Here is a 27,746-nt window from a genome sequence, read left to right as displayed (position 1 = left end):
TTGGGTTTTGCTTGTTTAAATCTGAAAATCATTTATCTCAAAAGGGAGTATCTCCTACCATGTGCTAACTAACACCACATGTTAAGGTAAAGCATATCTCAAACACAGAGACAAAATTGTGCAGAAATATGCCCCCTGTTAAGGTTCACCGTAAGAATTCTTCTTTAAATACATGTTTAACTTCCAAGAAACATCCTTCAGGAACCACAGCGGGTAGTTAGCAGGCAGCACAGCAAAAGCAGTCACAAAAAGCATGTTTGTGCCAATAAAAGACAACACCCCTCCCAATAATTTTATACATATATATTTCCCCAAATCTGAAATAAACAATTATTCCTCAGATCAGGATTTAAACCTCAGTAACCAGCAGATACCACAAGAGTCACCATTTAGTCAACAAGTCATGTGCAGCATGTTGGCAGCAAGTTTAGAAGTATTTTGGGCTATGGGAAATCCGTCTCTGGAGACATGACACTGCTGACATGCACTGACACTGCCTGGAGTGCTCACCAGGAGCCACAGCTCTGCATGCAGAGTTAATTCACAGCAGTATTACAGAAGGATAAAAGAATCATGACAAACCAAACCAGCAGCACTAGCAGCAGCGTGTGTTATGTGTTTGCTTTCCTACAGAAGTGCTCCTAGTTCAATATTGTAAAGTTACAGCATTGCTAAAAGCCTATTAACTAGCCAAGAATTCCTAAATATAGTGTTAATATCTACATGTACATTTTTGTTTTTTTCTCAGGTATTTGACTTACTTCATTGCATTTTCATTTACTACATATTGCTGCAGGACAATGGAGTTAATAATTCCGATGGGGGGAAGGAGGGCAAAGAAATTATTTCCAAAACTGACATTTCAGTAAGAGAATCAGAATTTGCCTGCACCTCTGTTTATAATGCTTACACGGCTGATATCTTTCTTGGAGGAAAGATACTGTGAATTTTCAGCTCAGTACTGCATCAGAATTGCAGGCAGAAGAGTTCTCTGCTAAAATTCTCAAAACAGGACTGTGCAGAGGGGAAATACTCATCCACCACCTTCACTAAAAAGACCCAAACCATTTCCTCAACACACGATTCAAGGGTGGAATATTTTAATACAGAATTTGCTAAAAAAAGTTCCATAGATGTTTCCCACAGTAGGCTGTCCTTCTTTCTGCTAAGCATATTTACAATAAAACTATCTTAAAACAAATACTCTCAGCAATGTAATTTATTATACAGATAAATAACAAACAACTCAGTAGGCTGTAACTCATGACATTAGAGAATTTCTCCAGAACAGGACTAAACAGCATAGTAGTTGCCAGAGTTCAGTTTTTAAAATGGACATGGTTTTAAGTAGCGTTAGTACCTACCAGTATACTGCCTGAAAACATCCACATTGTTCCTATTTAACAGTGTTACACACAAATTACGTAATACAAAAAACCCAAAAACATGTACTTGAAATAGAGGAGGAGAATCCTCGTGTAGCATGTAGGTTCTTATTTCTCAGTAGAAAAAGCCCTCTTCATCAATGGTGGGGGTGCTTTTCCAACATCAAACGTCATTTCCAGTGGAGGATTATTAAGACAACACCAGTCAGGTATGCGGCCTGTCTGGTTGTAATATTCTTTGGACACAGACCGACTCCCAAGTATGTCCTGAAGTGCTCCAAAAATGGCTCCTACAATATTGGGGGGCAAGGGGGAAATGTTTCATTAATTTGATTTACTTAATTTCTTTTTCTACTTCCCATAAAGAATCTCAACTGCTTTTTTTCAGCTCTGTCCCCATAATTAAAGGGATTAAAGGATATAGCCCCATTCCTTTTCAGTAGCCCAGCTGGTCTCAAATTGCTTCCATTTATGTCCTCTGAAAAGACCTGAAACCAAGAACCATCTAGTCCATGCTGACAGCAAAAGCAGCTTCTTACAAGAAAGTTTCCTAGAAGTTTTTGTTTTAAGCACTTCAGACAAACTACCTTGTGTTTAAGGGAAGTTCTTCTCCCCTAGAAAGGGTGCCACACAATACCTGTAAAAAGTTACACAAGCTGTGAGACGATTGAGGCTGCAACAGCTGACTAGCACTGCCATAGAAGAAAACATCAGAGAGCTTGGCGCATACAAATCACTCTTATTTGCTAATCCTAAAAGTAGGACTCAAAAGCTTTTAAAACTAAGTAAATGTTTATAAACATTTACATTTCAAACTATACGGATATAAAATCTACCTTTAAAGTTAGTTCTTCATACAGACCAGATGGGCTCAGCTTATTAACTGAAAGCTTAGAAAAGCATGAATTCTTACCAACTTGAGAACCTTCCTGAAAAGTGGCTAGCAACAGAAAGCCTTTCTTCTTCCCTAACTTGGAAGTACACCATCCAAAAAATCCACCACAAGTTGTATTTATTACTTGTGGACAGCATGGGGAGTTAGCAACCTCTGGCCTCTATAGCTCACAGCTTGTCGGTCAGTAATTAAACTTGCTCTTTCAATAAGCAGACCTTCCACACACTGCAGGTCTCTGCTCTGCCCAATTTACTGGTGCCACCCTATGACGGTAGCCCTGTACTGCACTTGAATCACTGCACTTGAATCAACACCACCTCTTCCACACCTCCCTTTCAAATTGTTCATCACTGCTGTCACCTGGTTAAGGCTCCCATAACTCAGTGTCTCTTTCTGCCCTCCAGATGAAGCCTTTCTTCCAGAAGGGCATAACGATTCCACAGAGCTCCACTGCAACTCTATTTCAGTAGATCACCTACCTTTTACTGCTATTTATTCATTACAAATCCCACTTAGAAGGTTTGGTCTTCACTTTGTACCTTTCCTTAATAGTTGTTTTTATCCTTACCTCCCAGCCAGGCCACACAGTTGGGTTTGGCAGGTGGAGTGTGAATTCTGAAGGTTTTAGTGGCAAGTGCTTCTTTGTATTTTGGTTTCTCTACCAGGTATCTGATTTCAGCCATGAGCCTGTGAAGGAATCCTGGCAACATAGCAGTGCCACCAATAACTACCAAGTTCTCTGCCAGCTGCTTCCTGGTGTCTATTGGACACTAATGCAAACAGGAATAAAACCAAAAAAGGTCTGTTAGAAATTCACTCAAGTGTTTCTGCACACGTCAATTGCTGTTTTTTCATACTTAGCTGAAACATAACCCACATTATTTTTAATCCACACTTCCCAAGAAAACCAGGCTTAAGGAACTTCCCAGCTGAGGCTTTTATGGGCATGCTGTGAGTTCCTCTAAAGCTCTTCAGCTGAGACAGGCCAAGATGACAGAGGACAGAGATACTGGTGACAGTAATTCCCACAAGTTCTGGGAGAAAATATGCCAGGCTCTTGTCCAGAAGAAATAACTCAATGCTATTTAACATTTGGAAATTAAACATTTGTCCTTCCTCAGGACAAAGAGTGATGCAACGTAAATGCCCGAAGTACAGAGATGAGGGGTCCAGGCACAGTTCTCGTTAAACAATTTGTTTTCATAAGGAATTCTAATTGAAATGTTTGTCATGTTATCCAAGCTTAGGGCTCTCCAATAGATTATGTCACAGCAAACTAATTTAAATGGAATCAATAACTACAGGAAGTCAGCTTTGATTAAACATGCAAACACTACCACATAATGAAAATTTCCATTTACAATGGCTTTCTAATGCATTTTTTTACTAAACATGATAAGAAATGAAGTGTTTGTATATGCCAGGAAAATTCTCCTCCATAGATCTAATGTACTGCCTGTAATAGAGATATCCAAATTATTTTTATTTCATCTTGGACAAATCAGCAGCCTGCAGGACTCAAAGTCTAACTGAGCAAAACACCTTGAAAAAAGAAGAAATAGAATACCTGTTTCAGTTTAAGCAGAATAATTCCTACAACACCAAGTATTAGCTAATCTTTCATCACTACACACAGAGAGCTCCATCCCCAAATAAACGCAAGCTAGTGTATTACTTTTGCTGAGGGGTAAGTACTATATTTCTTAGAGAAGTCCTAGACACAATGCAGTATACTGAACAGTAAGGAAGTGATCAAGAGTGTGTGACATATGCTGACTTACTACCCCACAGAAATTCATCATGTGGCAGAACCCTAGGAGTCATGCTGTGCTCATCTTTTTCAACCAATCACAACCTGCAGTCAGAAGGGTGTTACTCTAGAAAGAATCTACGCTGGAGGCATTCAAGAAATTGTTTACAATAAAAAGATACCTGAACAAGCGAATCCAAGATCAAAGTGGCCACAGATGTCTCTTCATTGTCCTGTTCAAACAATATTTCAACAACAGAATCTCTATGGAAAGACAGGAAATAAGTGTTAATGAGAAGCAATACTACACTGTGAGCTAACACAAACTAGAAATCCTAGAATCATAACTACAGACTTCCTGCTGACAATGCATCATCACTACTTCTGTCACACAAATGACGCAGGAAGCAGTGCCAGCAGGGAGGAGACAACGTCTCACTCATTTCACTGAACCCATCTAATCATTAACACTCCATTTCTGCTTCCACCATCCCCTCAGTCTGTTTGTTCTCATCTTTAAGTGTGAGCTCTCTGAAGAAGCTGACATCCCTTAATATAGGTTTGCACTGTGACCAGCATAAAGCCTTAATTTAAGAGACATTAAAAGCATATGCAAGTGTTTCATTAAAATTAATTTTATGAAGATTCATGTGCTTTTAGGAGTGTTTATTCTCATAAACACTCTGCTATGGTATTTCTCACCTGATAGGGCCAACTACATGCAGGATCTTTTCTCCATCTAAAGGATAGTCCACATCCGGAGGTGGTGAAGGACGCTATAAACAAAAATGTAGGAACATTATTTTAGAAGCCAAAAAGGCTACATCCACTTCAAAGGACTAGGATAAGCTTCATCCTCCACCCACCTCAGCAGTGCCATCAATGTTGAATTTAGCTGCTTGGATTTTCAGTCCACGTTGGAGATCACTCACAAAACAAGTGCGAACTAAATAAAAGAAAGGGCAGAAGAGCGACTTTGTTGGGTCCTTTCATCATCAATAGGCAATAATTCTGCTTAATTTAGAGAAGAATACACACTTTAGGCCCTTGCTGATCCAGGACATTATCAAATAAATGCAAAGAAAAATGGTCTCTACACTTTGGCGGAATTCAGGTGCTATGTAGACTATGAGTTTAAATGTTACCTAAATTAATCTGACCTGCCGATCACAGGATATATACAGTAGTGTAAGACTCTTTCTGTGCTACTCTATCAAATGTGTCTATGAGCTACATCTTAACAATGCATAGGCTAAACCCGAAAGAGGAATTCAAAATGGTTTTAGTTTTGCTTTCAGAGAGGAAGAACACTGCAAGTAAGTAAGGAATATGGCAGAGAAGATGAAATAATTCCTACATGTAGAGTACTGCACACTTGCCATTATCATACTCTACTGCACAACTTAATAAACTAGAGTTTTATGACACAGAAAATTTTACCTTTTATATCCTCTACTATGTCTTCTGGAACTGAGCCTGAAATAAAAAAAGTAACTTAGAACCAAAGCTTTTTAAGTAGAAAGAGAATGAAAGAATTAAACTAAGTCTAAACTAAAATACCAAATGTAAGAATTTAGTATTTTATGCTGTATAGTATGCTGTTTCACTTTGACAGCAGCTATGAAAGACTTCTAAGGAACATTAAGAACAGAAATAAAAAGTTTGTCTTCTCTCAAAACAGACCGAAGAATTAGAATACTACTGAACTTTTAGCAGTCTTCATTCAAACCTGCTGCTATGAGTGGCTTATCATTAAACATGGAGAAAGAAAACCATGGAAGTAGATCACATAGGATGCAGTGAATACTAAATGCATTTTATTTGCAAGTTCACAGCACACAGGCTACATCAAACAGACCTTACCCATCACAGATGGAAGGCTTTGTCCTTTGGCTAATCCTGTATCAACTGTGCACTGCTCCAACAACTGATACTCCAGCTCCCTAAAACATTGCACATAAGTTAAAGACATCTACTAACTCAAGCTGATTCTCTATATCATGCTTAAGGGACAGTATTTTTTCCTTCAATTACATTCTTCAAAATACACAGCTTTTACTACACTAACAAAAGCCAAACACTGGTCAATTTAAAAATCAGATGCTGTCACAGCAAGTTATGATTTAAGTCATGTTTAATGGGAATCTTTGCTCATTAGTCAAAGATGAACTTTCACAAATAAATCATTAGTAACCTGGAACGTGTAAGTGTGAACTTACTTGTGTATAGCCTTTCCTCCCAGAGGAAGAGAACCCCAGCAGCTCAGAATTGGAATTCCCTCATATATCTACAGGAAGATAGGAAATTCTCTGGTTTTGAGTTTTTGGTGTGCTGGAAGTAAATGTTTTTTCCCCTCAACAATCACTTGCAATAGCTATTGGAAATTCTACAAGTGCTTTTCTCCAAAGCTGATTTCTAGTATCTAATGGCTGAAGTGACTAACTCCCTTCCCAAGTTTCAAGGGAACACAGATTTCACCTGTCAGATGTGAAGAGATTCCCCAGGTCATGGCATCCTATAGTCAAAAGCCACATTGGTTGATCCGTTCCTATTACGTTTTTGGACACTTTAAGTCTATAAAACTATCATCTTGTCATGACAGCCTTGTTGCTGAAAATTTTGTTTCTGTATTATTAAAGGATACCGGCAGCACCAAACTTTCTGTGTATCCACAATCTAGAACCATGGCAGAATTGATCCCAAGCGTCAGGAGAGACATTAGATGACTTGGAGCAAACAAAACTGAAGGTACCTACATGGAAACCAAAAAAGACAATTAATGGAAAGGTGGGGGTAGAAAAAAAAAACCCAACACTCAAAGCACGGATGCTTTCCCTAAATGTCATATTAAAAGCAAACCACAAACAACTGCACCTTGAGGCCCATTTCTAATTCAGCATTTAAGAGAGCAAAACCAAACACCAAAATGAAACCACCCAATCTTCCAGCAATTTCATCACCCAATTTTATTGATAGTAGAAAAGGATTATGCAGAAGTTCAAGACTAGCTGGTAAACTGTGTTGTGGAAGCACAGTGAAGAAGTACTCCAGACAAACCAGTTTCATCATTTTTTATAGAAGAATCTTAACGTTTGTTCTGTCTGAATTGAAGAGCAGTATAGAATCACCTTCCCAAACATTTCCCATTAGAACTAAGCAAGAATTAGGTTCAGATTTTTCTTCCAAAAAGACTGATTAAGCAGAGAAGATAATAAATTTCAGGTAAACTCTTATCTAAATGAGCAGAGCTAGAGGTCAGATGATGTAATACATGAAAATACTGACTCTGGTAGAAGGCATGAGATTTGCTGACAGAGCACTAATGAGTGTTTAAATAGAGATTCTGGCTTCAGGCAGTGCTCAATCGGGATTATTGGATCTGTCTGGAACACTGAGATGTCAGCTGTATTTTTGTACAAAGAGAAACCTTTTGGATTCTTGTTAATAGCTCCTGTTTTGTGTCCTCATAAAAAGCCAGAATGAGACAAAAATGCCTTTTGTCCTATTTCCAAGCCCTACTCCCCCAGACAACCATCAGCTTTTTTTTTTTGTTGCATCTTCTTTATGCCTCTCTCATTCTTTTTGCAATATTTTCATCTCCTTGTCCACATCTGGTACTGACTGCAAGTAGAACTTCTACTGGCAAGTGCTATGCTGAACACATGGAGTAGTTAGGTAAAACACGTACCTCAAAATGCTTGAACAGGACTCTTGTGAGCGTGTCTCTGAAGTGTGAAGGGCACAAGACAGATTCTATGATCACAACACGACGGTCTCTGGGATTCACCAGCAGATGTCTAAAAAAAACACGGCAAGTAAAACAAAACTGTTAAGTTTAAGCACGTATTATGAGACCTACCTTATTTCCATATTGCATTATCCTCAAAAACCGCAGACATTGGCATGTAGACAGCATTTTCAACAGCAGATCCCAAAGTCTTTTTCCCAAATTTAAAAACAACTCCTTCCTAAAAGAAAGTTAATGAACTGAGTTACAGAAAAGTTAATAGTTATCTGCCAGCAGGCTGTAGTTCTGAATATTCGTTCCACATTTCTAAATCAATGTAACAACACAACACGGGCATGGACACCTTACCCTAGACCATGTCGCCCAAGGCTCTGTCCAACCTGGCCTTGAACACTGCCAGGGATGGAGCATTTACCACTTCTTTAGGCAACCTGTTCCAGTGCCTCATCACTCTCACAGTAAAGAACTTCTTCCTTGTATCTAACCTGGTATCTTACTCAACGAGACAGCAGTCTTCAATAAATATCACATCTCTAACACCTCTCAGTGTACTCAGAAAAGATTTGCAGGAGGCTTGAGTAACTAACATCCAAACATCACTTACCTGAAATATAGCATATGGATAAATTCCTTCAGATATGAATAGAGCTCTTCTGTATTAATATTATACTGAACAACTCTGATAGGCTGTAAAGTAAAAATATCCACAGTCATCTTAAACATGAGGCAGTGATTATATAAACATATACATGAGATATAAATATTTATATGAGATAATAAATTACATCTGAACATATATAATCTGACACACATAAACAAGTATCAATCTTGCCTGATTTGCACTATGACCATAACAATGCATATTATAAACTCATCCTATTACTAAAGTCCAAAGTTTATTCATGCTAATTTTCTGTCCTGGTAACTTACCACATCATTAGTTTTCCAAAGCTGCATCCTCTAATGAAATTTAAAAAAAAAAGCAAACAAAACATAGCTAGGCAAAGAAATTTGTCAATAAATGCCTCAAACATTCAGGCTGATGAGTACTAAATAACATCCGCATTGGTACCACACTTAGGTGGTATCTAGTTAGAATAGCAGCACTTATAAGATAATGAAAAATAGCTTCTGAAGGACAGAAAACATATCTGCAAATTCGTTCTATACCGGAACATACCAAACATGATGAAGGTAAAACAGTTCAGACAAAACAGCTTACCTTTGTGACATCAGGTTTCTTTATTTCACTAGGAATAATGCATCTTGGCCCTGTTTCTCCTGCAAAACCACACCTGAAAGAAAATGTAGAAAACCTCACCATCTGAAGTCACCATTTAACACTGTGGGCCTAAGAACCATCACAGAGTAATCAATTAGGCATACTTCTGTGACTGCAAAGAGGTGTTTTGCCACAGCTTTTCTACCTAGCCATTTTGCATAAGAAAGATTTTGTACCTTCTTGCTGACTGCCCCTCAGTTGCACTAAACAAAACAATTTTTCTTCACTTCTGTAAGGACTGTAGTAATCAATTCTGATCTGCCTCCTGCTTTTTACTGAATACAGTTTGTAATAATCCACATGCAACCTTCTTTATTGCCTGTTAAATTTCCAAAGAAATACCTTCCTGTATCCTCCACACAGGCACAGTTTTCACAGGCAAGATGAAGTTAGCCTGTCCTCTTTAAATCCCTATTTTTCTAAGATGCCTATTTAGAAGAAACAAAAAACAAAGACATGATGATCATGATCATGCAGGTCCTGTGGCCTATTTCACTGCTGACCAGCAACTGACACTTTTTCCCTATTTCCAGCTTTGAAATGCATTCCCTTCATAAGCGTCCTGGGCGATTTAAGGCATTACTGCCTCAGGATGACTGGTTACTACTCCAGACTTCCTGACAAAACATGAGGGCTCTGCATCCAGCATTGATGCAACATCATCAAAATAGCAGCAATCCTAAAACAAATTTTTCAGAAACCCATCTGGTTTTCATAAAGTGACTGCACCTTAAAAGACACAGAACCATGGACTGAAGAAAGCAAATTAAAGAGAACAGAAATTCAATGTCTGATTTGAAGAAATGCAGCACTTGACATTTGTTTCGTCGCTGCCACACCCATTAAGTACAAACCTCAGAAGACGACTACTAATAGAAAACTATCAGGCCTCTGGAGTTGGAGCACTTTAAATACTAAAGGTCAATTATTTATTTTGGTATTTGGTTGCTGTCAATGTAAAAAAAAACTTAAACCAGATATAATTTAGAATTTAACTTTTTTTCTTTGGAATTCCAGATAAAGCCTGTATATGTGTATACACAGTTGTCCTCACCTGTCATCCTAACAACTTTTGAACTTTTGGTTGATTTCAGCCTTATCTGGAAAAGGACAGATGTCTCTCATATAATTAAGTTGCTATCTCTCCTACAAGAATGAAGGCTGGAAACAGAACCTAAACCCACACTATTCAGGGGAAATGCTTTTCCATAAAACCATTTATTAGACAAATAATGCCCACGGGATAAAACCTCAGAAGTCCCCCAAAACTGGAAGAAAGCCCATGACAGGCAACACAACATAAATCCACAAAAAAGCCAATCATCAAATTGTTTGTTTCCATCCATGAGAGCTTTGGTAAATCCTCTCCATAACCACATCACAATAATTTTCACATAGAAAGCCTGCCTGCTGGACTGCGGTTACACCACCACTTGGGAAAAAAGGCAAAGAAAACAATACAGAACCAAGGTGGGAAAAGAAACCCTGTTCCTGCAACTCCTGCCTCTTTCAACAAGCAGAGGAATCCTCAGGGCTTCAAGCAGGTAAACGCACCCACACAGACACAGGCAGAGGCATGAGCCTAGCCTAGTAAAAGTGGCTTACATAGAATCATAGGATGGTTTGTGTCAGAAAGGCCATTAATGCTCATGCAGTTCCTACTCCCCGCCACAGGCGGGGACACCTTCCACTAGACCAGGTTGTTCTAAGCCCCATCCAACCTGGCCTTGAACACTGGCAGAGATGGGGCAGCCACAGCTTCTCTGGGCAACCTGTGCCAGTGCCTCACCACCCGCACAGGGAATAACTTTCTGGTACCCCAATCTCCCCTCTGTCAGTTTAAAGTCATTCCTCCTTGTCCTACCTTTGTTAAAAGCCCCTCTCCGACTTTCCTTTAGCACCTTTGGACACTGGAAGTGTGTTCTAAGGCCTCCCCAAAGCCTTCTTTTCTCCAAGCTGAACAACCAAACACTCACACCGTCTCCAGAGCAGAGGTGCTCCAGCCCTCTGAGCACCTCTGTACCCTCCTCTGGACTCCCTGCAACAGCTCCACGTCCTCCTTGCGTTGGTGGCCCCAGAGCATGACACAGTATTACCTGTGGGGTCTCACAAGAGCAGAACAGAGGGGGAGAATCACTTCTGTTGCAAGACAATATTTTTTTTGTTGTGTGCAGGCCACTTCTCCAAACAGGCCACTGAAACCCAGGCAGCATTTCCAGAGTATTTCAACCCTGGACGTGGGGTCAGATTGCTTAGGAATTGCTTAAACGGCCCCTTTTTCACGAGAGGTGCACGGACTAGGACAGGAGTGTGGAGGAAGCTGGGGGTTTCTAACGCAACGGGATATTCTGACGTGCTGCGGGCAGACGCACGGGTACATTTCTGGCTCACGAGATAAATGAGCACTTCTGCTTCGACCTTCAGTTACACTCGTTCTGTTTTATCTGAAACACGAGACTAGAAAATGAATCTGGTTTTGTCGGCTTTGTACCACCACAGCAAGAGGGAGAGAAGAAAAACCGCCACACACGATTATTCATCCCTAAGGCACGCCCGCCCCGCAGCCGCGACACTGGCGAAGCCTGTCGCGACAGAAAAGGGGCTGGCGGAGCGGCTGCGGCACTACTTACTTGGTGAAGGCCTCGCCCAGGTCTATCACCACGGCGGTCTTTTCCCCGCCGCTGCCCAGGCCCTCGTACAGCGGCATCGCGACCTCCCTACTCCTCCAACAGCGACGCGGCAGGGCCTTTCTCCGGCGCGGCGCAGCGGGCCCTTCCTCCTCCCCGGCGCGACGGGCTGCCCGTGGCGCCTGTCCGCACGCTCGTCGCCGCGCCGGTGCTCGCTCTGCCGCGCTCCGAGGGGGGCCCAGAGCGTGCCGGCAGCGGGCGCGGTGCGGCTTCCCTCACCTCCGCCCCGGTGGCGGGCAGGGGCCACCCGAGGAGCAGCCGGGGGGGAGAGGAGCTGGGGCCGAGGGCGGCTCTTCCCCTGGGGAGACCCCGTTTCTGCGGCTCCTCCTGCCCGAGCGCCTCGGTGCCGGGAGCTGGTCGAGCGTAAAGCCACGCTGAAGCGATCGCGTGCTGGAATCACAGAACCGCAGAAGGGTTTGGATTGGAAGGGACCTTAAAGCTCATCCATCTCCAACCCCTGCCACGGGCAGGGACACCTTCCACTAGAACAGGCTGCTCCAAACCCCATCCAACCTGGCCTTGAACACTGCCAGGGATGGGGCAGCCACAGCCTCCCTGGGAACCCTGTGCCAGCGCCTCAGCACCCTCACAGGGAGAACTTTGTCCCGATATCTCAGTCTCCCCTCTGTCAGTTTAAAGTCATTCCCCCTTGTCCCATCCGTTAATGCCCTTGTCAAAAGCCTCTCCAGCCTTCTTTTAGCCCCTTTATGCACTTGAAGGGTGCTCTAAGGTCTCCCTGGAGCTTTCTCCAGGCTGAAAAAACCCTACTCAGCCTGTCTCTATAAGCCAAAGCTTCATAATATAAGCCGAAGAGCTTAATAGTAAGATCTTCATCAATGAAAGGTGTCCTAAATAATATTGCTTGTCATCTGTGTCGCCCTGCAACTTTATCTCCTAGGTGAGAAAAGGGAGTTTATAGCAGATAATGGCTAGAGGGTAATGAACTTCTGGGATTACTTGAGAATGAGATTCCTAATGTAGTGTTTATTCTAGATACATTCTAGATAACAATAATATAAATCATAGAATCAAAGAATCAACTAGGTTGGAAAAGACCTTTAAGATCCTCAAGTCCAGCCATTACTCCAGGACTGCCAAGACCTCCACTAAACCATGTCACTGAGTGCTTCATCTACACCTCCTTGTGCAGCTTGAGGCCATTACCTCTTGTCCTACCACTTCTTCTTTGGAAGAAGAAACCTACCCCCACCTCAACTACAACCTCCTTTCAGGTAATTGTAGAGAGCAATAAGGTTCCCCCTGACCGTTTTCTTCTCCAGATTAAACAACCCCAGTTCCCTCAGCCATTCCACATAAGACTTATTATCCAGACCCTTCACCAGATTCACTGCCCTACTCTGGACCCACTCCAGAATCTCAATGTCTTTCTTGTAGGGGCGCAGAACTGAGCACAGGATTTGAGCTGTGGCCTCACCAGTGCCCAGTACAGGGGGGTGATCACTGCCCTGGTCCTGCTGGCTATGCTATTGCTGATACAGGCCAGGATGCCGCTGGCCTTCTTGGCTGCCTGGGCACAAGCTGGCTTATATTCAGTGGCCGTCAATCAGCATCCCCAGGTCCCTTTCTACCAAGCAGCTTTCCAGCCACTTTTCCCCAAGCCAGTAGCATTGTGAAGAATGGGGTTGATTGAAGAATAGGGTTGTAAATGAATAACCTCAGGGATGTTAGGCTTTGTTAGCCACTATAGAGAAAAGGAAATTACTAAAATAAGCTTTGCCAGAATTGCCTGGTGATTACTTATATGACTGATATGACAACGATCCTAACACAAAGTGATGAAGAAATAACCACCAGGCTTCCGAAAGCCCACTATCACATTTTTATGTGCATATTGGAGGCATTCTCTAAAAGTATGATGTAATGTATGTAATCTAATGAATATGTATGTTTAAGGACAATATAATCACAGCCTGGTTGATGCTTGGATGAGACACACTTGGAAGAGTGATCCCCCATGTCTCCTGGTGCCGCAATAAAGAATACCTGCTTGTCAACTTAAAACTGTGTTGGTGAGTTCCTGGAGACTTCTCCAGATCAATTGCATGGGGTGGTTGTGGCCCAAATGTAGGACCTAGCACTTTGCCTTGTTGAGCCTCATACCACTGGCCACAGCCTGTCCAGATCCCTCTGCAGAGCCTTTCTTTTCTTCAGCAGATCAACACTCCCAGCCAACTTGGTGTCATCCGCAAGTTTGCTGAGGGTGCACTCGATCATGCAGATCATCAGTGAAGATATTGAACAACGCTGGCCCTAACTGAGCCCTGAGGCACACCACTAGTGACCAGTCGCCAATGAGATGTGATACCATTTACCACCACTCTTTGGGCTCTGCCATCCATCCATCCATGCAGTTTCCAACCCAGCAAGGAATCTACCTATCCAGGCCATGAGCAGCCAATTTCTCCAGGGGAGTGCTGTGGAAGACAGTGTCAAATGCTTTACTTAAGTCCAAATAGTAGACAATGGCCATAGCCATTGAACATACATAATGGAGATAATTATTCACAGTCTAATTAAGCTAGCAGAGTTGTGTGGCCTGGAGAGCCCTGCTCTTTGCTGCCTTGAAGCACTGGCAATTCTGGGTGATTGCTGGCATCCTGCTCCTCCTGATTGTTGGGCTCTGATGGTGCCTCAGGAAAATAACTTCCTAGCCTTTTATGGCCCTGAGATTATTGTCATTAAATTATTTAATAGCTCAAACTGGAAGGACCTATGAGTATTATCAAGTCCAACTCTTTTCTTGCTTGACTACTTAAAACTAAATCATAAGACTAAGACCATCATCCAGATGCTCTGAACTCTGACAGGCTTGGTGCTGTGAGCACTTCCTAGGGGATCCTGCTCCAGTGATCAAACACCCTTTGAGTGAAGAACCTTTTCCTAATGTCCAGTTACTTCCCCTGACACAGGTTCATTTCATTTCTTCATGCTGTACTGCTGGTCACCTCCCTCTCTACTGGCCCTATTAAGGGACTTGTGGACCATCATGAGGGCACCCCTCAGCCTTCTTTTCTCCAAGCTGAACAACACTTGTGACCTCAGCCACTTCGCCTATGTCTTGCCATTGAGACCCTTCACCACCTTGGTCCCCATCCTCTGGACACAAGCTAGTAGTTTTATGTCCTTCTTATACTGACGCGCCCAAACTGTACACAAGAAACTGGAGGTGGGGCTGCACCAGTGCAGTGTCCAGTGGGACCATCAACTCCCTTACCCAGCTAGCCTTGCTGTACTTCATGCACACCAGGGCACAACTGGCCCTTTGCAGTGCCCGTGCACACAGCTGACTCCAATTTGCCATCAGTCCAAACCCAGACATCTCTTTCTGTAGGGCTGCTCTGGTGCTTCTCATTCTCCAGTGTGTGCATATAACCAGGATTACGCCATCCCAGGTGAAGAATCCCGTGCTTGCTCTTGTCGAATCGCACTGTTTGGTGTTGCCCAGCTCTCTTGTCTATCCAGATCTTTCTAAGTAAGGCCTCTCCACCCTTGAGGAGTCCACAGCTCATCCTAGTTTATTAACACACCTTTGGTTCCTGCATCCATTTATAAAAAGCATTTGTGTTTTTTTTCCAGCTATACAGTGTTTATCACAGTTACCCAGGCTGTAGCTGCACCAGGGATGGCTGCTCTAGGAGGGTCTCCGTCCCCTGAGAAGTGGTGGGCAATTTTCCACACCATCGCGGGGGTTGCGAGGCTGAGGCGGAATTTTAATGCCCAAAACCATAAAACGAGAGCCGGCTACAAAAATCTCCTCACGCCCAACGTGGGGCTCGAACCCACGACCCTGGGATTAAGAGTCCCATGCTCTACCGACTGAGCTAGCCGGGCGCTATGCGTACATACCCTCCCCCTGCCCTCCAGGATATGTCGCGCTGATGTCAGCGCCCCACCGCCTACCCCGCTGTGGGCGGGCCTAATTGGTTTGTGTGGAAGCCAATAGGAGCACGTGTTGTTGGGTGGTGAAGCGTGGGAGCGAAGCCGGGCGCGCGGGGGCGCTGTGTCCGGTTGTGTCTGTGCGCCGCCGCCATGAGCTCCATCGGTACCGGGGTGAGTGCGGCTGATTCGCTCGGCGTGCGCGGACGGCAGCGCGGCCATCCGGCTCGGTCCGGCGCCGGCAGAGGGGGCCGCTTCGTGTTGGTGGCGAGCGGGGTCCGGGCGAGCAGCCGTCTGCTGCGCTCGGCCCCGCCGGGCAGCGCGGCCGTCGCGGGGCTGGCGGGGCGCGGGGAGTCTCAAGCCGCGGAGGGGCCCGGGCCGGAGCCGCTGCTGAGTCACTGCGGTTCGTTAGGCGGGGGAAACCAAAGGTGGGGGCGGGGCTGCTGGCTCGGGGGTGAGTGGCGTCCGGACTGGGCCCCTGGGTAGGGGGTTTATACCGTCAGCGGCCCGGTCCGGGCGGTGGGAGGGTGAAGCCGGCCCGGAAGGGTCTGCCGCCGCTAGAGCAGTTCTCGGGGCTGAGCCTGTGCTGCGGGCGGGGGGCGGCCGCGGAGGGGCCGGTTTTACGGCACGGGGTCTCCGTGGGCTGGTGGAGTCCTGACGAAGCCGCCTTGGTGGCCCTCGGGCCGGCTGTTGGCTGCTACCTGCGGGCGCCGCAGCGTCCTGCCGCTACCCAGCGCTGTTGTGGGTGGCTGTGGCGTGTGTGAAGCGGGTTGCGTGTTGCAGTTCGGCGGCGGGTCCTTCAGCTCCTTCTCGGAGCCTCCTGCATTCTCTGGCCTTTGGTCCCGACCCATAGCTCTGTCCTCGCACAGGTCTTGGCCGGGGAGTGAGCCAGCCTCCTGTGCATAAGAGACTTTTCAACATTTCAAATATATTCCTGTTAACAAGCATCTACGACTTCAAAAATTACAAGATATATTCAAAGGCACACAGAAAGTTTCCTTAGGTTTCAAGTACTGTTTAATTTATGATGATTTCAGGCCTGTGCAACGTCTGCATTAGTGGGGTTTGAGGCGTGGGTATATCCAGCATTGATGGAGTGACTTGTAGTGAGTGTTTACTCGGTGTTCATACGTCTAATGTAAGGGGGCAGTCTGCTTCCGGTGCTTCATAGCCATTGTCATGCAGGTGACATTGCGTTTTTTAGCAAATAGACTTATGAAAATACTGGGATATAATGTGTTTGGTTTTTTTTCTGAAGTGTGTTTTCTTCTTCAGTATGACCTGTCAGCTTCCACGTTTTCTCCAGATGGCAGAGTGTTTCAAGTTGAATATGCTATGAAAGCTGTGGAGAATAGTAGGTAAGATACAAATATCTGCCTCTCTCTCTGTTTGCTGGCCTTACTTAAAGTGGAGCCACTGGACTAGACAATGACATTGCAGATAAAATTATGTGGCTAGAATTAGTTCTGAACAACTGTGTCCCTGGGTTCATTTCAGAGTCTTCAGATTAAGTGTAAAATTAGTATAATCGCTTTTGCTTGCTAGAAATCAGTTTTTATACTTGCTAGGAATCACTTTTCCTTTGTAGAAACGGGTATGTTGGGGAGAATGTGCAGGAGGGCAGTAAACTTATGTATGCTAAAGGCAATGAAAAATGTATGCTTAGGGGCAAAATCTGACTGCAGGTCTTATTATTGTCAGTAAGGTGTTTAGCTGATACAGCAGTTTGTTTTTTTTTGATCCATAAAAACCATTCTATGGATGTGAATTGCACTGAAAAACTAACATGCTCAGGGCTTCGTAAACTTAGAACAAGTTTATATGTATTCCTCAAGAAACAGGACATCTTCGCCTCTCTGTGAGTCTCTCTTTTCCCTCAAGTATATGCAAAGGAATGCCATAAAGTGAAAATTCCAGCTAAGCTGTGGTGGCAGTGAAATGAGCAATCAGGAAAGCATGGGCTAGATCCATCCAGGTGTCTGGTTGTAGCCACATAAGGGTTGGTGAAGTATTTCTTGTATGCCATGGTGTAATTTATGCCCAGTGATGCACTTCTTGAGAGTTAGAGTTGACACATCTTGTAGATACAGTGAATTTACTAAAAGGAGAGGTTAAACAGCCTGTGGTTTTCATACCAGTATCATTCAGATCAGTGATGGGGCAGCAGCTATGCAGTCATGCCAAACAATGCCACCACCACATATAGTTCAAAACTATTTGTATAGGGACTTCTGGCAGCCCCTCCTTCTTTGTTTTAGAAAATGTTTGTAGGTTTAGTGAGCTTTAGCCCCCCCCCCCCCCGCTTGTATTTTGTTAATTCTCTGTTATATATTCCTCACCACAGTTCTGTGTGAGAAACTTAGATTTATCTTTGTCTTTCAGCACAGCAATTGGGATAAGATGCAAAGATGGTGTTGTCTTTGGAGTAGAAAAACTAGTTCTGTCCAAGCTTTATGAAGAGGGTTCCAATAAACGTCTGTTTAATGTCGATCGACATGTTGGTATGGTAAGGTGCTATTTAATTTTAGTTTTTCATCAGTTGAAAGGGACCATCCTCAAAAGTAGAAATCTGTGGAGTATCAGTAAATAGATTAAGAAAGTAATGTTTCTGTGTACAGTGTAAAAAATGCCAGTGGACTTATTTACAATTTTCTGTAATTTATTCTTGATTGCATATATGTATAAAATCCAAATTTAAAATGGAAGATACACATATTTTGAGACTGGTTTTAATTATTTTAAAATGCTTTTCAGCATTCCAGTTGTTTAACCTTGACTGTAAATACAGACACAGGCTTTAAAGTGCTACTTTTCTATACAGCTAACAAGTTGTGTTACAGAGAGAAAACGCTGTGTATGAGATTTTCTTCTCAACAGTGTGGAAGTTGATTGAATTATTTAAAGTCTAGTGTATGGGTTGCTGGCTGATCCATAACAGTGATGTCAGGATGATACCAAGTAGTGGTTACTGTGTGACAAAAATGCCTGAAACCATCTGTTGAATATATATTACTTGAAAGAATAGTGATTGAGTTAGTATAGTTGTGTTTGTGTTAGTATAGTTATGGCAAATTGTAAGATGCTATTTAACATGAAGATAATTTTGCTTATTGATTTTACCAGAGAAAAAAAAATTGATTCTGTATTAATATTGACACGTTTTGAGCTTCTAAGTGATGGACAGTTTGAGTGAATTTACTTGTAGCACTGCATAGAGTTCGGTAAAGATGCTGGTTAAACTGCATAATTAGACTTTTGTCCATGAATTTTATTAAGTTTCTGCAAGGTCTGTTTGGCCTACCTAATGCCAATTCTCATTTCAGGCAGTAGCAGGACTTTTGGCAGATGCTCGTTCTTTGGCAGACATAGCTAGAGATGAGGCTTCTAACTTTAGATCTAACTATGGTTATGATATTCCACTTAAGGTAAGAAATTGGCTTTTTTGGCTTTCTTAGTCTTGACACAGATAATGAAATTTCATTACTTCACGTTCACTTATTTCTGAAAATAAGGGTTTCCAATGTTTTTCCCTCTTTTGCTTAGCATCTTGCAGACAGAGTGGCTATGTATGTGCATGCATACACACTATACAGCGCTGTCAGACCTTTTGGTTGTAGGTAAGTCTTTCAGACTTATGCTATTTGTAAGTATCTTTTATTTTGCAATTGCTGGAACTACTTTGGTTGTCTGATGCCTTTTTTTTTTTTTAACTTGGAGTTAGTAACCTGCCATTCATCTTGTAAACAGATTTCCTTTCCCTTTCTTTGTGCATGTAAAACCTTAATTAAAGAATACAGATTTGCATAGTAGTTTGCCAAGCTTCTGTACAGATTGCCAGTTTGTCCCTGAATTTTAAAGTTGAAAAGTTGGTACTACTAAGCCCATGACAGTGATGAAAGCAGAATTTTCTTCTGCAATCATCCTGCTTGTCCTGATGTAAAAGAGTAGGTTACAGCTACTATGCAGTTCTAATACACAGGGACTAATACACTGTGATCTGCTGTCTAGTTACAGATAGTAAAAGGTTTCTGGCAACATGCAGGTGCTTGGCTGTCATGGTAACACTAAACTGTTCAGACAAAATGCTTAATAGAAAGTAGCAGGTCAGTTGGAGTTTTGCTCCTGGAAGAATGTAGGAAACCTGAGCTGGTGTAGTCTCTGTAAGAGATAGAAGAAATGTTTCTAATTTCACTTTTCTCCTCCAGTTTTATGTTGGGGTCCTATGATAGTGATGATGGTGCGCAACTGTACATGATTGATCCATCAGGAGTTTCATATGTGAGTTTGTCAAAAATATTTCCATCTTGGCATAAGTTCCCCTTTTAAAAGTTCCTAGTTAGGAAAAATAGTAAGTTTTGTTCCAAAAGAGCTTACAATTTTTTTTTTTTCTTTTTACCTGGGCAGATCTCTGATGAATCATTGCTCAAAATGAACAGAGCTGGTTTTTGCTCATTTGCATGTCCTTATTAAACACACATTGTGTATTTCTTACAAGTACAGTCTCTGAGAAATTAGTTTTGAATCTTGCCTCTCAAATTTGTGAGTTTATTCCCCCTGGCTGTAGCTGGTAAGTCCAAGCACTGCCTCAAAAGGGCAAGTGTTGTAGTAATACCCTGTTCACCAAATACTTTGGATAAGAGAGAGCTTCAGCCAAGAGGGGCCTGCTGTTACTCAACACTGGCTGCTACACCAAAAAGTCAAATCAAAGTAGATGACTGTTGTAAATTGTTGTGAGTGCTGCCTCTGCAGCTGTGTTTTACACAGGATGATACATATTCCTACTGTTCAGTTGATATTTTTAATTTTCTTTCAATATATCCAATACCACAGCTGTTGAGGGGAATATAAGTGCTTAATTTTTACGTGCTTACACTTCAGTATATTTTCATAGTAGGCAGGAGTTATTTGTTTTGGGGTTTTCTTGATCCTGTAGAACTACCTGTTGCAACAAATTGTTTCTGTGTGGGAACTACTGAGCACCTTTCAGTCAACAGTACTTAATCTACTAATTGGGTTCTACTCAACACTTTGGGAAAGTTTACTGTGTATTAGCTTCTTGCTGTATGAGTAGGGTGGGGGCTGTCATATGCTAAGTGACAGTAAGAACTGTAGAAGGCTTAATATTTAATCAATTTTGCCTGTTTTCTTTTTTTTTTTCTATAGGGCTATTGGGGGTGTGCCATTGGTAAAGCCAGGCAAGCTGCAAAAACAGAGATAGAAAAACTTCAGGTATGAGGTTACAGTTTTGTTGTGCTGTTTCAAGACAGATACTCCAAGCTTATTATGTTACCTTTTTGGATGCCTAAAGCATATAAAATACAGGAGGAGCAGATGGAATATTTCCTTGTATGCTGTAGGACATGGCTTAGCCTCTATAATAGCAGTATTCCTCAAGTCTCGTCCTTGGGCAGTAAGTAGGCTATAGGGAGTACACATGCTTAAATATACACTCCCATGCATGCCAGCAAGCAAAGTAATTAAGTGAATATAAAAGTTTTTTCATTCCGTATGAAAACCTTAGGGCAGCATTGTACAGGGTGGTGTATCTATTTTTTCCAAAGGTGTTAGATGATCCTTTGGTTTAAAAAAGTTACAAAAAGCTGGGAAAGTGAGTGGAACTGCAGAATGCTGAGCCACTGGGATGTTACAACTCTGAAAATGTAGTGGAAAAAATAAAATCCTTGCCAGGTCAGACAGTGTCTCCCAGCTGGCTAGTGTTGAGGTGCTGTCTTTTTTTCAACAGATCTGTCAGCTAGTTGCTGCTGACTGTAATGTACCTTTCAAAACATCTTTATATGTCTGATGAAAGACTATAGTGCTGTGAACAGTAGAAAGAGTATAAGTGTATGGTACACCATTATCGATACCAAAAAGAGCTGTTTCTGTTCAGCATTTCCAGCTTGCACAATATTATAACCTGTCAAGGGTTACAAGGAGGTTCTGTGAGTGCACAACAAGAAGTTTTGTAGCCTTCTGAAGGAGTATGCAAACAGTTGGCTGTGTAAAAGTAGTCTCTGGAGAGAAGACTATTGAAAGGTATTCATATGTGCCTTAAGCTGATTCAGAACTATGTTAGAATCCTGACAGGTTTGTGTCTTCCTCTTGTGTTTTCATGTCTGACACCCTTGGAATGGGACAAAATCCCACTCCTGATCTGACTGATGTAATTCTTATTTGATACTTATCAAATAGCATCTTATTTATAGATTTGGTCTACAAAAGTCCATCACAACTATTTCTGGAAAGGTTCAGAATTCATATGGTTGGTAAACTTTTAAAAATGGTCTGGTTATGGTGCCGTAGCATCATAGCTGAAAAATTACAGGAAACATTAGTGTTCTAGACTTGATTTATTCAGTTTTGAATCTGGTCAGATGCTGAAATAATAAATTAAAAGAAAGAAGCCTACAAGATCATCTGATCTTGATACTGGAATTTTGGCATCTGGGAAATCATAATTTGAATTTGTGTGTGTGCAGATTGGCAGAAAGATAGTGGTATGTTGGGTGAAATATAATCTACCCCCAAAAATTATTTTCTGTGCAGTGCTGGGATTTTCAAAAACCTCTTTTACTGACTGATTTCTGTACAGCTAACAAGTATGTGCATAGTTTGAATTTTACAGTAGTGCCTGCAAAATCTAGTATGTAGGGACAGTGGTGTACCATGTGGCCTAATTGCAGTGACTGACTTATGCGTTATTTACAGAATGTCTTCAGTAATGCGTATGATCTTGTCACAGCAATGTGAAGCGAGTCCATTCTTGCATGCTGGTGCTTTTTGTTAATTTAGACTGGGCGGGTTTCCAGGTCAGAATTAATTTTGATGAGATGAATTTGTCAAAACTAAAATGGGCGAAAGAAGTACAAAAGCTGTTGTGGGTGATGCTGCCTACAGCAGCCTGTCCATGTAAGCTATCTTCCTGTGGAAGAGATGACTACAGGTGAAAAGTAAGAGACAAGCAGGTAGTCAGAACTTTACATCCACTTACAGAACTGCTCTGCAGGATGTGTATCTGGGAGGGGACAGAGTGTGCCAAATCCTCATGTGTAGCTGAGGGTGCAAGCAGAAAACACTGCACTGATCACATCTGTTGCATTGTATGTGGACGTCTGGTATCTTCAGCTGTGGGAAAACTTGTGGTCCTGTGGAGACTACTTTTACAGTGCTTCTCATGCAGCCTTGATGCTATGTACAACTTTTTGACACATATGTGTGTGTGTGTGTATATATATATATATATAAAATCATAGTTAACTCCTGTTAACAGTGTTTACTCTTAATTGTCTGCTAAATTAACATACCTAGGATAGGAAACGGGTAACAGCAAAAAATCGATTTACTTCTCTCCTGTAAATATTTGTGACAGTAGGAGACTTTTGGGTTTTCCTATTTGACTACTAACTTTGTATGTATTGATACATGTAGTAATTTAAATGTATGACACAAGTTATATTTGTACACAGCACCCAGTGCTGTCTGTGCTGCGGATTGAGCGTCACAAATGAAAGGGCTGGGGCAATGAGTCTCTGCTTAGGAAATTTCTTGGGATGGAACTGTGACGTCTGTCTGACCAGGCACAGGCACTTCTTCTCTGGCCAGAACATGCACAAAGGAGTGTTTTCATCTTAATTCCTTCACTGGTGTCTCAACTAGCTTCCACCCTATGGTTTTGAAAACACTCGGGAATTGGAAGAGATGGTAAACTGCATTAATGAAATACAGAACATGAATATAGAATATATTGCTACTTCATAGTCCAGAAGAGTTGACTGATAAGACATGTGACCTACAAAACAACTTTATTATGTCATGGGAATTGTCATGAGGCTTTGTTGTGATTAACTGTGAAGCTGTTGAAAGACACTGACAGAACAGTGAGAAAATGTAAGAGATGCCAATGCCTTGCTTAGGCATGCAGCTCTTTAACACTGGAACAATATTCTCCACTTGGGACGTTACTCAGAAGTCAAAAATTGCTTGCATAAGATGTTGTTAAGACCGAAAGTATTGCTATACTACCTAGAAAGGGTATGAATATTCTGTATGAAAATAGGATGCCTCCCGCATATTGTATGTATAGTTATTTTGTCAGTTAATCACAAAGCAGCAAACAAGAAGTCAGGCTTTTACAGTGCTAGGGTTATCTGTTTCCAGCTGATGAATGCTTTAAACTGGGGAAGTTTCCAAGAACATTTTTCCACAGAATCTTTCAGTTGTAAAATTCTTCACTGTAAGCATGACTTGCATATAGTAGGCTGGAAGATGCACCATAGAGAATAAATTTAGTTATAGTCTTGCCCTTTTTATCCCTACTGAATAGTAAGCTCATTAGGCATGTGGGCAGCCATGTGTAATCTGGCCTTTTGGAAATGGAAAATAGTATATTTTCTCAAGCTGTGTATTTTTTGCCTGCAGATGAAGGAAATGACCTGCCGTGATGTTGTTAAAGAGGTTGCTAAAATGTAAGTCTCCAACCTGTTTTTCCAACTCTACAGCAGTCTCTGCTGGTGAGCTTGCGATGGTTTCAAACTGAAGCTATTCCTTTTCAGTTGGATATCAGGTTTTATTTCTACTAGATGAGTGCGCACCCTGACTGTAGTATCTGCTGCTATTAATATTTATTTTTTTCTTACGAGAGGGGAAATGCTACTCAGTATTGAAAATGCTGAAGGATGTGAAAAATATACCTTTTGATCTCATCTGTTACTTAACGGTGGAACCAGTGGATTGAAGGTTAAATTGAATAGTCACTGATTTTTAAAATACATAAACCAGATGACAGATGGTGGGGGAAAACTCCTTGGTGTCCTGATTCTGAACTGAGTTGCACACTTTCTTATGTAGACTGAACAATGAACTGATGCTTCAGGTATTAAGTCATGGTTCAAAAGTAAAGCTGAGGACTTGGATCCAGCCTTCCCGTTTGCCTAAAAAAAGACTTGAGTGCTTAGGAAAGCAGCAGAGTTAAACTCCTTGTTTAAAGATGTGTCTAGGGTATAGCTGGTCTCATTTAAATGATAAAGCTTGATACCACGTGAAAAGACTGGATATACTTTATTTGCTATTTATTGGTGCAATTTAGGACAACTCTTCAGTGATACAGTTGCCTGTAGTCACACTATCTCATGAACTCTGTGTGAGGATAGTGTGCTTACAGAGGAAAAAAAGGTACCATTCAGTGACTTGTGTATTAATGAGGGAAAGAAAAGGAGAGGCTTTCTGCTTGGTAGAGCATGAATTGGCCAGTAGTAAAAGTATGGAAAATAGTCTGTGAATTAGTATCTCTTCAAACAGATGCAAGTATCATTTCAGCTATCTACAATACTTCATTTTAATGCACATATTCTGTGCTTGTCATAAATACAGTAATCTGTACCTGGAAAAATGTAATATCCAGCATTTCAGGTCTTAAAAGGAAATAGTAAACATGCTTCTATCGTTGGTGTTGCAGCATGTGGGTTTATTTGAAGTTTGTTCCTGGGATTGTCCTGGCAGCAGGTAGAAGAAAGAATTTGGGGGTTCTCTGTTATTAAAACCTGGTAAGGACCTCAATGCAGTCCTAAAGTGTCACAGATTTTCAAGTAATGAAAAGACTTCTGTTCTTTAATTCTCCTTCAGCTCAAAACTTAACAGCAGCTCTAGACATAGTTCTGGTTTTCAGCTCAAATTAAGCTCCTTAGTAGCATTTAGTATGATAGCGAGGAATTTAATAATTTTAACTCTAATACACGAACCAGTCCAAAGCAATTATTTCAAGAGCTTGTAAAGGTATGCTTTGTTGCAAAAAGCTTATAACCAGCTGAACACATAGGAAAGGCCTATAGATGATCTTGGGGCAACAGTCAATAAGCCCAGCCTAGCAGTGACAGAAAGGTGGTAGAATAACATAAGCATATAGTGGTATTTCCCTGGATGCCAGTGTTAACTTTGTTCTTTCTATTTGTTTCACAATACTTTTATCAAACTTTAATTGGAAGTACTTAGCATGGTGCTCAAGGTATCCTTCTTTCCTCTACTAGCTCTGAGCTTTCTTTGTTGTCTAGAAATAGCTGGTATTTTTTGACTTACTAAGGCTTTTGGAAACAAACTAAAGGAATACAACCTTTTCAGCAAGTGAACCCACAGGTTATTGTAAGTTCTGCTAATTCTTTAGAGTCTGTGTCTCAGCTTGGGATTATCATTTGATTACATGCTCACTTGCTGAGGACTGAATACTATGATGTAGTCATAGAATGGTTATTATTTAACATTTTTATTTCTCAGGCTAAAAAGTGATTTCACTAGTCTGGATGTGTGTGGTGTAATACCACTTGCAGTTTAAATTCTGATTACTGTCCTGTCTGCCATAAGCATGGCAGTTTGTACAGAGATCTAGGCACAAGCTTTCAATCAGATGCAAGGTATTTACAGTGTAGGGATTTAGTCAGTGTAAACTGAAGTAAGATTTATAGGGGAAATACAGGGCACTCCTAGCTGTATTATAAGTAACTAGCTGAGACAGACGATGACATAGCCTTAGTTTTGCAGTATTTGAATTTCAGTGTTTGTTCTAATTAAGGTGACTTGAACATCTCAACCTGCATCTTAGCTGTAATTATTTAATCCATTGTTATACTAGCAGTGTAGGCATGGAAAATTCTCCAATGGTTTTCGTGTATGTGTGGGCAGGGGAGAAAACACGGGGAGAGCTACTTAACCATAAATGCTTCAACAGAAGAAATCTGTTAAAGGAAGGAAGTATACTTAGCCTATTGATCAGTCTGTTCTAATCTGTACTTTGTCTGTTCCTTCCAGAATCTACATAGTTCACGATGAAGTAAAGGATAAAGCTTTTGAGCTGGAACTCAGCTGGGTTGGAGAAAGTAATGCATTTCTGTAATTTCTATAAACACTGTAGAAAACTTATTACATTCTATAACTAAAACATTGCTTCTTAAATTCATCCTTTTACATCAGGGTCTTTGTGTGAATTCTGCTTAAGATGTACTCTTTTTATTGGCAGTAACCAATGGAAAACATGAAATTGTTCCAAAGGACATCAAGGAAGAAGCAGAAAAATATGCTAAGGTAAGGTTTGACTTCTCTGTTGTCTCAGTGCTTCACTTCACAAACAAGTCTAGAGTGGAGGGAGTCCACTGAAGGCTGAGCTTCCACTGTTGTGATGACTGGAAAACATATAGTTACAATTCAGCATTAGCTGATAGTTTTCTGAAGGGGCAGTAGTGAAGTTTACAGTGTAATCCAGGGATAGTTCTTACTCTCAGAAACTGTAATTCAGCAGGCTTGCACAGGTGGCATGTTTCTCCTTCAAAAGTAAATTACTAACTCTTCAACAGCAGTGTAAGTGTGTAGGAGAGGTAGTAAGCCATGCGGCCTAGAACAGTTTTTATAGATAACCAGGTGGAGAAATTTAGACTTCCAGCATTTAGCAGCTTTGATTTTGTTCTAAAAGTGATGATGGTGCTCAGTATTACCATCTGAAGGTATGAACTAGCTTGCTGAATACAAGGCTTTGGACACATTGAGAGTATTTTGAGGCTACAGCAAAATTCGTTGTTTAACAGTTGTATAATTCAGCCTGCATTAATATTTTTTTAAAACAGGAATCTTTGAAAGAGGAAGATGAATCAGATGATGACAATATGTAACAGATTGCTACTTCGTGACAAGTTCAACTTTTTTTAACTTACAAAAAGTTTGTTTATAATGTATTAAGCATGGGATCTTATTATGTACTTGTTGGAAGAAAGAGTGACCAACTTGCACTAATAAATTTTCCATTTCACTATCTCTTAGCTTTTATTTCAAAACAGTATAGGCCAACATCATCAAGAAGCAACTGTACTCTGCATCAAAACAGACATTAGGAAGGAAAGGCATTATCAAGCTTGTGTTGTTCCTTCTTGCTACAGCACTCTGAGCCAGGCTAGGTACAAAAAAACAGTCTGCATAGAAATTTGAAAAGTCTCGTGTTTATATGGTATATAAAAACTAGTACTTTGTCATTCCTTGATTAACCAATATTACAATTTGCAGTTCATTCATAGCCATAGCATGTGATGAGAACATACCTAACTAAACCAGCTGGTTATATGTTAA

General features: G+C 41.5%; 2 protein-coding genes and 1 non-coding gene across 3 annotated transcripts; 1 reads left to right on the top strand and 2 right to left on the bottom strand.

Annotated features, from left to right (window-relative positions):
* Positions 1 to 1,083: 1,083 nt before the first annotated feature.
* On the bottom strand, positions 1,084 to 11,818 carry ACTR10 (actin related protein 10). The gene is made up of 13 exons (XM_057403904.1): positions 11,691 to 11,818; positions 9,001 to 9,073; positions 8,383 to 8,465; positions 7,719 to 7,827; positions 6,675 to 6,782; positions 6,250 to 6,317; positions 5,894 to 5,973; positions 5,471 to 5,506; positions 4,897 to 4,976; positions 4,733 to 4,806; positions 4,213 to 4,294; positions 2,849 to 3,050; positions 1,084 to 1,675 (listed from the first exon to the last, which is right to left on the bottom strand). Exons 1-13 carry the CDS (start codon positions 11,765 to 11,767, stop codon positions 1,494 to 1,496), a joined length of 1,254 nt encoding a protein of 417 aa, XP_057259887.1. The 5' UTR covers positions 11,768 to 11,818; the 3' UTR covers positions 1,084 to 1,493.
* A 3,708-nt stretch (positions 11,819 to 15,526) lies between these two features.
* Positions 15,527 to 15,599, bottom strand: TRNAK-CUU (transfer RNA lysine (anticodon CUU)). The gene has a single exon. It is a non-coding gene; the product is annotated as a tRNA-Lys (tRNA).
* A 117-nt stretch (positions 15,600 to 15,716) lies between these two features.
* On the top strand, positions 15,717 to 27,435 carry PSMA3 (proteasome 20S subunit alpha 3). The gene is made up of 11 exons (XM_057403911.1): positions 15,717 to 15,818; positions 16,920 to 17,002; positions 18,027 to 18,150; positions 18,968 to 19,069; positions 19,188 to 19,261; positions 19,850 to 19,922; positions 20,808 to 20,873; positions 24,063 to 24,109; positions 26,442 to 26,509; positions 26,650 to 26,714; positions 27,251 to 27,435. Exons 1-11 carry the CDS (start codon positions 15,798 to 15,800, stop codon positions 27,293 to 27,295), a joined length of 768 nt encoding a protein of 255 aa, XP_057259894.1. The 5' UTR covers positions 15,717 to 15,797; the 3' UTR covers positions 27,296 to 27,435.
* Positions 27,436 to 27,746: the final 311 nt, after the last annotated feature.

Source organism: Pezoporus wallicus, unplaced genomic scaffold, assembly GCF_028554395.1.
Source record: "Pezoporus wallicus isolate ANWC-B61680 ecotype Strahan unplaced genomic scaffold, APGP_CSIRO_Pwel_v1 contig_8673, whole genome shotgun sequence".
Lineage (NCBI taxonomy): Eukaryota > Metazoa > Chordata > Aves > Psittaciformes > Psittacidae > Pezoporus > Pezoporus wallicus.
This window is presented reverse-complemented; position numbering and strand designations above follow the sequence as displayed.

Excerpts from the sequence above, each read along its gene's own strand:
- PSMA3 (XM_057403911.1), top strand. The coding sequence starts at position 15,798 with ATGAGCTCCATCGGTACCGGG. Across the intron at positions 19,070-19,187 it reads GTTATGATATTCCACTTAAG|CATCTTGCAGACAGAGTGGC; the intron begins GTAAGAAATTGG and ends TCTTTTGCTTAG. Across the intron at positions 24,110-26,441 it reads GTTAAAGAGGTTGCTAAAAT|AATCTACATAGTTCACGATG; the intron begins GTAAGTCTCCAA and ends TGTTCCTTCCAG.
- ACTR10 (XM_057403904.1), bottom strand. The coding sequence starts at position 11,767 with ATGCCGCTGTACGAGGGCCTGGGCAGCGGCGGGGAAAAGACCGCCGTG. Across the intron at positions 4,977-5,470 it reads CATAGTAGAGGATATAAAAG|TTCGCACTTGTTTTGTGAGT; the intron begins GTAAAATTTTCT and ends TCTTTTATTTAG. Across the intron at positions 4,295-4,732 it reads CATGTAGTTGGCCCTATCAG|AGATTCTGTTGTTGAAATAT; the intron begins GTGAGAAATACC and ends GTCTTTCCATAG.